We start from the raw sequence: 14,416 nt of genomic DNA, 5'->3' as shown, positions 1-14,416 counted from the left end.
AGACTGTGCTGCTGGTACTTGCTATTTTCTTGACTTACAGTGCTTTTGCAATATTTTAATATATTTTATTCACAGCCTATCCAAAGGTTGGATGTTGCCCAGTTTCGAACCTAATGCTGTACCAAATAATGATAATACACTCATATAGTGTCTAAATAATAATACATTCATACAGTGCCTAAATAATAATACATTAATATATTGCTTAAATAATAATACATTCATGTAGAGATTTATCAAACATGGTGTAAAGTGAAACTGGCTCAGTTGCCCCTAGCAACCAATCAGATTCCACCTTTCATTTTTCAAAGAGTCTGTGAGGAATGAAAGATGGAATCTGATTGGTTGCTAGGGGCAGCTGAGCAGGTTTCACTTTACACCAGTTTGATAAATCTCCCCCATTGTGTCTAAATAATAATACAATTATATAGTGGTGTAATTAATTATATAGTGCCTAAATAACAATGGATTCATATAAGGGGATTTATGAGGGGATTTACGCATGTCTCATAGTGAATCCGGACGGCCAAATCTGTAGATTTGGATCATGATTTACGCCTGCGAGGCCACAACTCCTCCCAACCTTGCAGCACCCCCTGAGTTCCCCCTGCCCACTCATCGGGCGAGTGGGGCAAACGGAGTAAATTTACACCTTGTCCCTCACATACGCCTTGGGCGGGACCTTCATAAATGCAAGGCAGGGAGGAGACTGTCTTTTTTGGCCATTTGATGGCCGTCTTTTAGAACAGCTGTTTTTTTTAGGCCAAATAATGGCTGTTATTTAGCCCCCAAAAAAGGGCTTTAAATAGCCAAAAAGGACGGTGTGTGAACAAAGCCGTAGAGTGTCTACATGATAGTATATGTATATAATGCCTTAAATATAATTTATTTATACAGAAACCAAATAATATTTAATTCATATAATGCCTGAATAGTAAAATATTTTTATAGTGCCATATATATATATATATATATATATATATATATATATATATATATATATATATATCCAAAATATTAATACATTCATAGTGCCCTAAAAGCAATGCCAAGTATCTGCTTAAAGGGGTACTCCAACAATTTTTTTTTTCCTTTCAAATCAACTTGTCTCAGAAAGTTATACAGATTTTTAACTTACTACTTTTTCAAAATATCAAGCCTTCCAGTATTTATCAGCTGCTGTATGTCCTGTAGGAAGTCGTGTATTCTTTCCAGTCTGACATAGTGCTCTCTGCTGCCACCTCTGTCCATGACTTGAACTGTCCAGAGCAGTAGTAAATAAATCCCTATAGAAAACCTCTCCTGCTCTGGACAGTTCCTGATAACTACTGGAAGTCTTAAGATTTTTAAATAGAAGTAAGTGAAGTAGAAGTACAAATCTGTATAACTTTCCGATGCCAGTTGATTTGAAAGATAATACGTTTTGTTAGAGTTTCCGCTTTAAAAATATTAATTTCTTAAACAGTGAACAAGGGAACGATGCTACATTTTGTTCACTATAATTTTAGATTACAATCCTGGCATCCGAGGTACAGGCCCCAATTTTTCAGGCCTTCAGGTCCTGTGGCGCCCCATTCGGTAATGACCAGGGGCGTAACTACCACTATAGCAGCCATAGCGGCTGCTATGGGGCCCGCCGCATCAGGGGGCCCCATGGCCTGCTCCTGCAATACACTGGGCCCCCTGAGCCGTCATCATTTGCAGCACCGGGTGGCCCTGCTGGTCTCCTGGGTTTTGCAAATGTCCCTTTAACTGCAAGCACTCCTGACCAGAGCTAGCAGTTATGTAGTTATGACTTCACTTGACCGTTTAGTGGTCGGTCGGGGGGGGGGGGGGCAATCAAAAGTTTGCTATGGGGCCCAGCCATTTCTAGTTACGCCCCTGGTAATGACAACAGATATGTTTTACGTGACAGGTCGCAGCTCTTAGTTGGTGACCTTGTATATCCTCCTTCCACTAGATGGAGTGTAATATGTTCGCTCTGTTTGACTACATCACAGTCTATTAACCCTATTCCTAAAGCTATTGGAAATGAATAGCATGTCCCAGTAAAGGTCAGTGAAACACGTCGTACCAGGAGATTTTTTTATAGTCCGTCATTGAGTTAAATAACACTAGTAATACAACAACCTATGTGGCAATCCTTCAGCACTGTCACAGCCAGCTAGTAAGAACATTCACACACAGTCATAAAGGTGCTATGGGCTGGGCCAGACATGTTCCCTGCTGTTATGTACTTAGATCAAGTGTAATCTGCCAGTATCTACGCCTGTGTATCTAATGTATCTAACATCCTGGGACCTTAAAAATCATGGTACTTACTGATGTTGTGATAAGAGTCTGGAGAGTGTCACCTTGTCGCTGTCATTGTGGTGTCCTCAAACAAGATCCAACAAATGACTATAGAGATGAGCATATTCCTCAGACATCTGCCACGCTGGACAATGGGAAAGTTCAGCTCTCCTCAGAATACAGCGTGTCAGAAGGGTTCCTTACACCAAGAATGCTGCTTGTCAAGTTTCCGACCAATTGTAGATCTTCTTTCAGGTGTTAGTAGATTGTACATCAGTATAGCAGGATACGGGAGAGACAGGGTGAGCGGATGGATATGTCTAAAGGTACCCATACACTTTATTTTAAAGGGGTTCTTAGGTTGGTTTCAGAAATTTATATACATTTGTAATTTACTTCTATTTAAAAATCTTAAGTCTTCTGGTACTTATCAGCTGCTGTATGTCCTGCAGAAAGTGGTGGATTTCTTTCCAGTGTCACACAGGGCTCTCTGCTGCCACCTCTGTTCATGTCAGGAACTGTCCAGAGCAGTAGCAAATCCCCATAGAAAACATCTACTGTTCTGGACAGTTCCAGTCGCATCAGTATGGGAAGACTGGAGATTATTAAATAGAAGTAAATTACAAACCTATATAACTTTCTGTAATCAGTGGATTTGAAAGAAAAAGATTTTCGCTGGACAACCCCTTTAACATCATTGCAAACACTTGTAGTGTGGGACACAGGGGCAACAGCAATTTTTGGGGTGAGTAAAGTTTTTTCAATTCTTTTGCCCCTTTGCAATTTTTTAAATCCCAGCACAAAATACTAAGAGCATACCGAGGAGTCTTGGCTACGATTTTCCATGTACTTACCTTGCTTAGAATGAATGGGGTTGTTACCTTTAGTGCCTTTAGATCCCCACCATTTATTTCTTAAAGAAAAAGTTTTTCAGACATTTATGACCAGTCACTTGCTTGGGTCTTTGCTCAGTAGCTTTAAAGGAGAACACAGTCCACAATGAAATCTTAAAAATATACGGTAGTTATGAGCTGATTCTGCTGACATGGAGTATGATAGCCTCCCTGCCGTCCTGCTCTGTTATACTCATCTCCTCCTCCTGTTGGGGATTCTCCTTCTTCATGTAGGGACATTGACTACTATAAACTTGATGGTTCTATTTATTGCTGATAGACAAGAAATCTATCTACTGATGGAAGATGCCCTTGTAGGTCATGGGGATTTGTGTCATTGTATACCTTCCACTGGTGAACAGGAGGTGGCCATATTTTTAGGGTGGTTTTAAAATTTGATAAAATACTCTGTACTATGTGCACGCTTCAAACTATGGCGACACCATCGTTCAGAGCCTCCCTTTAGTTCTATTAGATTTGACGTTGCATTATTCTTCCGTTGAAAAGGATGGAAACCACCTTCACTAGGGTCCATTGGTTGCTATTGATGTGAACAGAGCCTTGAGACAGTCCTTGTTTGTTATCAAATGATTCATTGCTGCAACATGGATAACTATTCGTACTGTGATATCGGTGTGTGTGCAACATTATTGCAGCTCACCAGGAAAATTGTTGCTGCAAAAATTCTAGTTGTGCTCTGTGCATTGCTTTACTTGCTCTGTTACTTGCATTTTACAACCATTGGGTGGACCTACTGTGTCACCTAACCAGTTTGACTTTGACCATGTGTGAAGCCATTGTTTAATTGGCCTCCTGATTTCAACCTTTAAAGGGAACCAATCACTCAAAAAATACCTATATTGCTAAAGAAAAGCACGCTTCAGAAATATATTCATGTAGTCCTCGTCCCTGCCCGGTATAACCAGCAAACATACTTTTATAAAGTCCAATGCTCTATGTAAATGAGGCCCAAATAGCCATCTGGGCGTCTTCTTTTAGCCAAGTAGTCATGGTTACCAGAGGTGTCAGCAAGCCCTTTGGGCGTGATTCAAAGCACTGTATCTCCATGACGTCACGAAGAGGTGGGCTTTTGCGTCACTGAGACGTGGGCGACGCTCTGGTGCCTTCCTTACAACTGACAAGTGCAGTACAGCGGCGTCCTATCCCCACTGTGCTACACATGTCCGGCAAAAGGTAGACCAGGGGTACTTAACAACTTTTAGTGAAGGTCCACTTACCAGGGTCTATTGTCAGGTAAAGGTCCGAGCTGAACATCAGTAGTATATAGCCCCCCTGTGCGCTCCCCCAGTAGTATATAGCCCTCTTTGTGCGCTCCCCAGTAGTATATAGTCCCCCTGTGTGCTCCTCCAGTAGTATATAGCTCCCCTGTGCGCTCCCCCAGTAATATATAGTCCCCCTGTGTGCTCCCCCAGTAGTATATAGCCCCCCTGTGCGCTCCCCCAGGTCGTATATAGCCCCCCTGTGCGCTCCCCCAGTAGTATATAGCCCCCCCCTGTGTTCTCCCCCAGTAGTATATAGCCCCCTGTGCACTCCCCAGTAGTATATTGCCCCCTGTGCTTCCCCTCCCATATAGCATATACAAAAAAACAAACACTTATACTCACCTGGGTCCAGGGGTCTCCTCTTCTCTTCCCCTCTTGTCCCCTCTTGACAGAGAGCGGCCTCTTGTGACCGCTGCGGCCACAGGAGTGACTGACAGGGAGGGAGCCAATGGTTCCATCTCTGTCAGTTCTGCTGCTGCACGGTAATTATGAGCGCTCGTTCCGAGTTACTGTGCAGAGCGGAGCAGTGCAGCCCAGTATACAGGTATACTGAACTGCAGCAGGGGTCTGGACAGCTCTCCTCGGACCAAACGCGGATCACGGTCCGCCAGTTGAGGACCCCTGAGGTAGACATTGGAGCGAGAAGGCCAGCCTCTCGGTGAGGTCATGAAGATACAGTGATTTGAATCACGGCCAGAGAGTCTTGGTGACCCTGACTCCTTGGCTAAAGGAAGACACCCAGATGACTAGCTAGGCCTCATTTACATAGAGCACTGGACTTTGAAAAAGTACATTTGCTGCTTATACTGGGCATGGACAGAGGCTACATGAATATGTTTCGTAAGTGTGCTGGGTGATGTAGCAGCACGTTTCCATAGCGTTATTGCCATTTTTTGAGTGATTGGTTCCCTTTAACCCCTATCCCTGGATATGGACTTATTATCTATAAGAGTGGTCCTGGTTTCACGACAGCTGGCCTTGTGGGCCAAGAAACACTGGTGTGAGATGAGTACAAGGCCAAAGCCAGGGCTGGCAGAGATTTTGCAAAGTCAGTGGTCCAGGCAGGTATCACAGGTTCACTGACCAGGGCCAAGCAAGAGTAAGGGTATGTGCACACTACGAAATTTGGGTAGTGGACCTCCGACTGTCCCATAGACTCATTGATATTCTGAAGCCCATTCTGCCATCCACCCAAAGAATTCACAGTGCGGCAGTCTATTCTTTGATGGCGGAATGAGCTTCAGAGTATCATTGAGTCTATGCAGGTGGAACTTCAATCGGAGACTGCCACGCGGACTCCGCTTGAAATTTCCGCCCAAATTCCGTAGTGTGCACATACCCAAAGACCGTGGCTTAGCTACCAGGGTCGCAGCGGTTGCCACTGCACTGCTCCCCCCTTAAATTACTCTTGTGACCGCAAGCAATGCTTGCGGTCACAAGAGCGGGCTCGTCCAGGCCCCCGGCTGATGCGCGGCTGCCGGGGGTGTACTATCCTATCCCCGGCAGCGCCGTGCATCAGTGAGCTCCCTGTGCCGCCTGGGGCCCTGACTTCTGGCACAGGAAGCGCACGTCAGAAACACTTCCTGTGCCGGAAGTCCCAGCCCTGGCGTACAGGGAGCTCACTGATGCGCAGCGCTTCCGGGGATAGGACAGGACCCCCCTGGCAGCCGCGCATCAGACAGAGCGTGAAGAAGGAGAGGATCGCCAGGGGAGCGGGTTGTCAGGTGAGTTTGTGTGTTTTTTGTTTTTTTTATTCTGCTTAGCATAGAGGAATGGGGGGGGGGGCATCTATAAGGGATGGGAGAGGGGGGCATCTATAAGTGATGGGAGAGGGGGGCATCTATAAGGGATGGGAGAGGGGGGCATCTATAAGGGATGGGAGAGGGGGGCATCTATAAGGGGGGGAGAAGAGGGGGGCATTTATAAGGGGGGGAGAAGAGGGGGGCATCTATAAGGGGGGAGAAGAGGGGGGCATCTTTAATGGGGGGAGAGGGGGGCATCTATAAGGGGGGGGAGAGGAGGGGGGCATCTATAATGGGGGGAGAGGGGGGCATCTATAAGGAGGGGGAGAGGGGGGCATCTATAAGGGGGGGGAAGAGGGGGACATCTATAATGGGGGGAGAGGGCGGCATCTATAATGGGGGAGAGGGGGGCATCTATAGGGGGGGGAGAAGAGGGGGCATCTATAATGGGGGGAGAGGGGGGCATCTATAAGACATGGGAGAGGGGGTCATCTATAAGGGGAGGGGGGAGAGGGGGTCATCTATAAGGGGAGGGGGGGAGAGGGGGCCATCTAAAAGGGGGGTGCAACATGCAGTGGGGGCCATCTATATATACTATAAGGGGGGGTCACATAGTGTCAGGGCTACACACTAAATGAGGGTGTAAAGGAGCCAATACAGATGTGCAGTGTGTAAAGAGATGAGGATGGTGTCAGTGTGAGGAGACTTATATGTTTCTCTGGCAGATTCTGTGCATTTGTGGCTTGGAGAAGTTCTCATGATGGTCCAGGACAGATGGAGAAGAAAATGAAAAGGGAAGAACTCTGATCAGAGAAGACGTCCCCTGTGAGTCACCTGATATATCTGCACTGTAATTTATATGGTGTATAGAACCTGTGTGGAGCTGCGTCCACCTCTATATGACTGTATGAGGTGATAGTGATCTGTGTACAGTGGATTCAGTAGCAGTGGTGGTGTTAGTCAGTATGTGGCGGTGTTAGTCAGTATGTGGCGGTGTTAGTCAGTATGTGGCGGTGTTAGACGGTATGTGGCGGTGTTAGTCGGTATGTGGTGGTAATATTTGTTACTTGTTATCCGGTACTGTGTTTTATTGGTTTTAGTATACAGGATTTGGTCAGTAACCATATGGTGGTGATGGTAGTGGTTGTGGTGTGGCGTTAATATTTGCCCCTTGTATACTTGTATTATTGGCAATATTGGTCTCAGTATACAGTAACAATATGGCGGTAATATATATGGTGATAATATTTTCTCTTCCTATATGCTGGTGTTATTGGTAATATCTGTCTTTGAGTATATATATATATATATATATATATATATATATATATATACACACACATACACCTACCAGTAGCATCACTTGGTCGTGAAAGGAGGGGGGGCCAAAGTTGACCTCTCGCACCAGGGCCCAGGAGACATTAGCTACGCCCCTGCCCAAAGACAGTGGTATACAGCAGACTACTGGCCCTTTAAGATGACTGATGGGATTGCATGCATATATCCTATGAGCAGACCCAGCAGCTGGAGCAAGTGCACATGACTTTGAAGGGCCATGTAGACCACACGGCAAGGAGCAAAGGTAACCCGATGACTGTGCCAGCTGGCATGAGCAGTATGCTGGTGGAAGCAGACCACCAGAGAAACAAGAACATTAGTAACAAAGAAAACACACAGAAATCTCACAATCGGTGGGGGTCTGATCACTAGACCCCGACTGATCCAAATGTTTGACATTTTTGAGCGATATCTAAAAAATTTTTTTGTTTTTTAAGTGACAGTAACCTTTTACTGGCCTAGATTTTCCCGACATCTTTATTACTTCGTCTCCAATAAATATAAATAATACAAAATAACAAATATAAAATGCTCAATAGTATTTATTAACTAGTAAAATGCAAAGAGATACTTTATGCCCAGTACCCAAGCGGACCGTGCATCATTCAGCACAGACTATGGCAACGAAGAGGATGAAATGGTTAGAACTTCAGCTTCTCTTCAGTTGCGTTGACTTTCTGTGACACAATTTTGCCATTGACCACTTCTTCTACGATGGTTGTCACTTTCCTGGTTTTATTTGGCTCTTAAAAGAAAGAAAGATATTGGTTATGGCATAGTTAGTTAGTGACATATAGACAATATAGCTTGTTGCTGCTGTTTTAGTAGTCTTAAGAACTACCAGGTATATAGGTACTGTGATATGGTTGACACAAGCTGGTGGGAGTACCATGGTCATTAGGCAGAAGATGGTATGTAGGTACTACGACAGTGTAGGTAAAATATACTATGCATGTGACATAGGGATGTAGTAGGGGAGTAATCCTAAACCATACAAGAGCTTAGCTATAGAAGGTGCACAGAAGGTACAATTATGAGATTATAAGTAGTAGCTACAATACGATGGGTATTTGGTGCAGGTCGTAGTTTAGTGTTTAGTAGTTCCACCAGGGTCATTATATATATATGCAGTGTGTTGATAGCATAGTATTAGGTCCCTTAGATTACAGCATTGTTATAGTGTGGGTACTACTATATAGTAACAACTATATCATGAATAATTCTAACAATTTTAGATTATATTGTTATATCTCTACCTCTGGAATAGTTTAGGTCCAGACATACCTTTAGCGGGGATTATTACTTCTTTGCAGTGCCATCTGTAGTAGAGAAGGTGTTACAAGTTAATATATTAGAGAGTCATGTACTAGTGTTTCAATAAAATAAATGTCCACCTAAAACACTGCATTTCCCTATGTAGTGTATCCAATTAGCACTGTCATTTCAAACAACTTCCCTTCATTTATGAAATGATTTAAATAAGGTCTTCTCACTTTCCTTCAAACTACTGTCCACTGCCTATTGTTATTGTAAATCTGTCCCTAGTAACAGAGACACCAAGACAGTACACAAGAAGTGGGGGCAGCACTTAGCTACTGCTGTGGGCAGAAGAGGGGAGGAGGGAGTCTGGGCTGTGTACCTGTAACACTGCCCACACTGTCCTTAATAGGTAAATCAAGGCTTCTATTTCTTTCAGCAGCGGCAAAGTGTTTAGTGTAACCGCTTACAAAGTTACATTAAAGTTACAGTTAAAAACATTCAAAAAAGACAAGAGTCCATCAAGTTCAACCTAAAACCACACTGTGTTGATCCACAGGAAGGCAAAAACCTTTAGGAGGCAGTCACCAATTGCCCCATCAAAGGGAGAAAAATTCCTTTCCGACTCCAAATTGGCAATCAGAATAATCCCTGGATCATGTCCTATCACATGTAATCTACTGCCCATAACTTGTAATGTTATATCTTTCAAGAGAAGCATCCAGGCCTTGAATATATTCAATGTATCAGCCATGACTACATCATGTGGCAGAGAGTTTCATAGTCTCAATGCTCTTACAGTAAAGAATCCCTGTCTGTGCTTGTGAATTCTTCTTTCCGCTAGATGTAGAGGATGCCCCCTTGTCATGGTTACAGGCCTATGTGTAAGAAAATCACTAAAAAACATCTCAGTTTTGTCCATTCATATATTTGTACATTGTGATGAGATTGCCCCCAAGATGTCTTTTCTCTAAACTAAATAGCCCCAAGATTCATAATCTAGCTTGCTGTGCTGCTGTGTATTTAATTTATGCTCTCATAGTGCCATGCAACACTAGTGTATCAGTAACCCCCTTTCCCCCCATAAGTCATCTATAGTAGTATACTGTAAATCATCCCCCTGCAGAGCACCACAGTTCAGTCTAGTACACCAGCACTAGACTGGCATTGTAGTAAGAGGTGATTTTCCAGAGAAGTAAGGGAAAGGACCTGCCCTTGTGTCTACTACTGGCAAACAGCACTGAATGAGAAATAGCATGTTCACTATAGAGGGGACTCTCAGGGGCTCAGTAACATCAGTGAAAGCACTGACACCATTATGGAACCACTACAAAGGTTTAATCATACTTACGCTTCTCCATCAAGCAGTCTACGATAAGTCTCAATCTCCTTTTCCAGACGAGTCTTAATGTCTAGAAGTAGTTTGTATTCTGCGTTCTGCCTTTCCAGATCACTGCGGACCTGACTCAACTGTTCTTCAAGATTTCCTACATATTCTTGCAGCTGTGTGAGTTGAGTGTTGTAGCAGCGCTCTGTATCAGCCAGGGAGCTCTCCAGGGATTTTTTCTGTTGTAAATCAATAATATTGGATTGTTAGACGCATACCCCGACATGGAATACATTCTATATACAGCATTCTTAAAAATATTCAAGACAAGCTCCTAAGCAGATTGTATTACCATAGCAAGTTGGGCTTGTAGTTCAATTTCCAGTTCTTGAAGGGTGCGTCTTAGCTCGTTCAGTTGGCTCTTGTGGGTCTCAACCATCTGGCTGCTGTGTGAGATCTCTGTGTTAAGTTCAGCACTCTAAAAGATATATCAGTGAAGCTGTGTCAGTATTGATGTGTCATAGTTTTTGCAATTTTTGTTAAACCCAGTTAGCTCGGTTCACGTTTGACCATATCACTTTGGAGGGTAATAACTATCTCATAAACAGCAAGACATTTCCCTGTTCTTTTCAATTGACCATCAAAGACCATTGATGGTCATGGACATAGTTTATTTCATTGACAAGTGTGAAATAATCTACTGAAAGATCCCATGGTCAGTGCTTTATCTCCAGTTTAAAATAAAAGATTCCATCAATTTGTCTTTTTTTTCCCCCAACATCTGCCAATGGGGGGCAAGTGAAATCCTCCTAGACACAATAGATTTGTGGCTGATTGAGGAGTTGGCCAACTCTTATCTAACGCTGTTCCAATATTCAACTGGTTCCTACTGATCTCCACTACCTTGTTGTCTATAGGAAATGCTCACTCAGCCAATACTACTATAATATGACTGGCTGGACAGGCATCTCCTGTGTGCCAAAATGGCACCAGGAAGCAAACATTGGCAATCTGGTGAGTGACAGAACATCAATAGTGAAGAATCAGTTGGGTAAGTAACAAAAAGATTATGACAAGTCACTTTTTTGTAAATATTCCCCACCCCACCCCATCCAAATCTCTTAGCCACCTTCTGGCTGATAGAAGAGCTCAATATGTCATATGGGCCCATAACTGCAACACTTGGAAGAATAGTATTGGGTTCAGTCTTCTCTGTTTTCTCCTCATAATATGGAGCTATCATGAAGCCATCAGTTGACTTTAATCACTAAGACAGACATCTACGATATCCAAAGAATGATAAAAGTCTGCTGACAGGATGGTCGAATACTCGTTACAGGTCCACAATGTTCCTACACATAATCTTACCTTTTCATTGAACCATTCTGCGGCCTTCTGCCTGTTCTGCTCAGCAATTTCTTCGTACTGAACCCTCATGTCATTCAGAAGCTTGCTCAGGTCCACTCCTGGTGCAGCATTCATCTCCACGTTAACGTCAGCTCTTTCTCCCTTCATAGCGTTCATTTCCTTCAAGGCATTCAACAAAGTAACATGTAAGGTCAATCGACCAAAGATTTTTACATGACAAGGGTAGATTTTTCCAATGGATACATAATAGAACGCTATTAATTTCTCCATACAATCCTTAAACCCTTGGAAGACGTAAAAAATAGAGATGAGCGCAACTCGAGCATGTATGGCTGTATCCAGCATGCTCAAGTTGCGTCCATCTCTGATAAAGAATACACCTGTTCTATTATCTACATCTGGTCAAGAATAGGTGTCAGAAGAAAAGCAAAAACAACCCAATACCGCTTCATGGTTCTTCTTCAGACATTCAATTTCTTCTTTCAAGCTCTCGAGCTGTGGTTCAAGAGCGGACCTGGCAAAATTCAGCTCATCCAGTACTCTACGTAGGCCAGAGATGTCTGATTCAACACTTTGGTACAAGCTTAGTTCACTCTCATACCTGAAACCAGACAGTACATGATTAAAGATATTTGTATACTTTACTACAAGGCTTTAAACATAACAAACAAGAGTATGGGGAAACATCACAGAAAACAGATCAAAACGGGTGGTGAGGGGTATAAAGATGTCAACTAGCACCAGAAATGGGGCCTATTTACATCTTTTAGATACCAGAGAAGTAAGGCACATATGGGGCTGGCCGTTGTACATGTTGTTCTTATTCTTTATTATATGTATTTACAACGTATTTCTAAAGCTAAAATGGTTTCTTTGTCAGATCCAGAATGGGAGTATTTAAGCTGTTGAAAAGCTGTTTACATTTATAACATTTTAACCACTTGGTCAGCTGGACGTTGCGGAAGCTACAGCCATTAGACACCCTAAATAACCAAGCCCTATGCTAGTGTTGTGCACAACCATTCCAGGTGCATAGGTTATTTCCCACCCCAGAATTTTTGTCTAGGTTATCTGGTTTATATTACAATCATAGTCTAATTTTCTTTTTGTATTTGACAGAATTGTTCCTTGAAAGTTAGGGCCCTATTCCACCGGACGATTATCGTTTGCATAATCGTTAACGATTAACGATCTCAAACGACCGCTATTGCGAAAGACCTGAAAACGTTCAGTCATTTCCATGGAACGATAATCGTTACTTATGATTGTAATTGCGATCGTTTTTCTTCGCTATTTATTTGCTATTGCGTTCGTATCTATTGCGAACAACCGAACGATGTCTTATTCAATGCGAACGTTTTGCGAACGAGCAACGATAAAAATAGGTCCAGGTCTTATAAAGCGATCAACGATTTCTCGTTCGGTCGTTAATCGTTAACTGCATTTCAACCGAACGATTATCGTTTAGATTCGAACGATTTAACGATAATCTGAACGATAATCGTCCGGTGGAATAGGGCCCTTATTCAATGTAATGTTTTGAAGGCTTTCTTTTACTTACTTAATTCTGAAGTCTTCTGCGGCCAACTTGGCATTGTCAATTTGCAAAAATAGTTGCGCATTTGTAGAACCTTCAGCTAAGATCTGGAACGGAAAGAGAACTTGTTTTAAAGAACTGTTCTGAATAGTACACATTAGACATTTTGTGTGACTCTTGATGTATAGATTACATGGCACCTATTGTTGAGCCAGTAGTCTTTTAAAGGGGTTATCAAGGATTTAAAAAAACATGGCTGCTCTTTTCCAAAAGTGCCCACTCTTCTCCCCAGGTTGTCTGTGGTATTGCAGCTCAATCCTTTTAAAGTGAATGGAGCAGAGTTGGAAAACCACAGACAACCTGAGGACAATGGTGATGCTGTTTTGGAAAGAAAGCAGATGTGTTTTCTTCAAATCCCGGATAATCCATTTATTGCTGTAGCACTGTATCTGTATGCAGAAGTACATAGACTTTCTACTGTATATTGATCCTATAAGTTTTAGTTTAGTTACTTTAGAAGAGCTATGTATATTAGACTATCATAACATGAATGGGTATTAAGAGGTCACCACAAGACAGCTCTGGTGGCACCTTATCTACCCTGAGAACTGATTCAACTTCCCAATCTTTCTCTCCCTCAACGCCCACTGTTAGATTACATGGTCAGTAAGGTTCGATCAACCTTACTTTAATGTGTTTGAGCAGCTTAATTTCCTATATCATAACGAGAAGTTTAACCTATCTCAATCTCTAAAGCACTGTAAGCACCGAAGCCTGTACTGATATAAACCTTGGAAAGAAGGCCCAGAATCTGTGATGAATGCTCTTTTATAAGTAGATGGCTAATGCACGTTTTTAAAACCACCTTTTTGTCCAGATGGGAGACATTGTGATATACGAAGCCCTAAAGCAATATGAGCATAACAGGACAGTGATAACATTGACCGCAAGGAACCATGAATCACTTACCTTGCTTCTGAGCTCCTCAATGATACGGAAGTAAGGGCTGTAGTCCTCTACTTTTGGCTGGTGCTTACAGTACCATTCTTTGATCTTGACTTCAAGGTTAGCATTGGCTTCTTCCAGGGCTTTGACTTTGTCCAGATAGGAAGCCAGTCGGATGTTAAGGTTTTGCATGGTCTCCTTTTCTCCTCCGTGCAGAAGGCCATCATTTGAAGAATGGCTTGCAACAAAAAAGTGTTCAGATCCCAAAGCCAAGTCTCCAGCCAGGCTGCTGACCCTGTGACCACTGACGCTGCTGCTGGACGATCTTATGGATCCACTTTTCCAGTGACAAGACATGGTGCAATACGTCAGGTGCAACCTCTTCGGTCTTCAAAGATCTTCAAGTGGGAGATTATCAGTGGATCATACAACTC

The 14,416-nt window shown here is 43.0% G+C and overlaps 1 protein-coding gene across 1 annotated transcript; it reads right to left on the bottom strand.

Annotated features, from left to right (window-relative positions):
- Nucleotides 1-8,103: 8,103 nt before the first annotated feature.
- On the bottom strand, nt 8,104-14,416 carry LOC138772852 (keratin, type I cytoskeletal 17-like). The gene is made up of 8 exons (XM_069953573.1): nt 14,007-14,416; nt 13,062-13,144; nt 11,945-12,101; nt 11,501-11,659; nt 10,485-10,610; nt 10,157-10,371; nt 8,833-8,867; nt 8,104-8,293 (listed from the first exon to the last, which is right to left on the bottom strand). Exons 1-8 carry the CDS (start codon nt 14,337-14,339, stop codon nt 8,190-8,192), a joined length of 1,212 nt encoding a protein of 403 aa, XP_069809674.1. The 5' UTR covers nt 14,340-14,416; the 3' UTR covers nt 8,104-8,189.

The sequence above is a fragment of the Dendropsophus ebraccatus genome, chromosome 14 (genome assembly GCF_027789765.1).
Source record: "Dendropsophus ebraccatus isolate aDenEbr1 chromosome 14, aDenEbr1.pat, whole genome shotgun sequence".
Taxonomy (NCBI): Eukaryota; Metazoa; Chordata; class Amphibia; order Anura; family Hylidae; genus Dendropsophus; species Dendropsophus ebraccatus.
The sequence above is the reverse complement of the archived record's forward strand: the minus strand, read 5'-3'. Positions and strand labels throughout refer to the sequence as shown.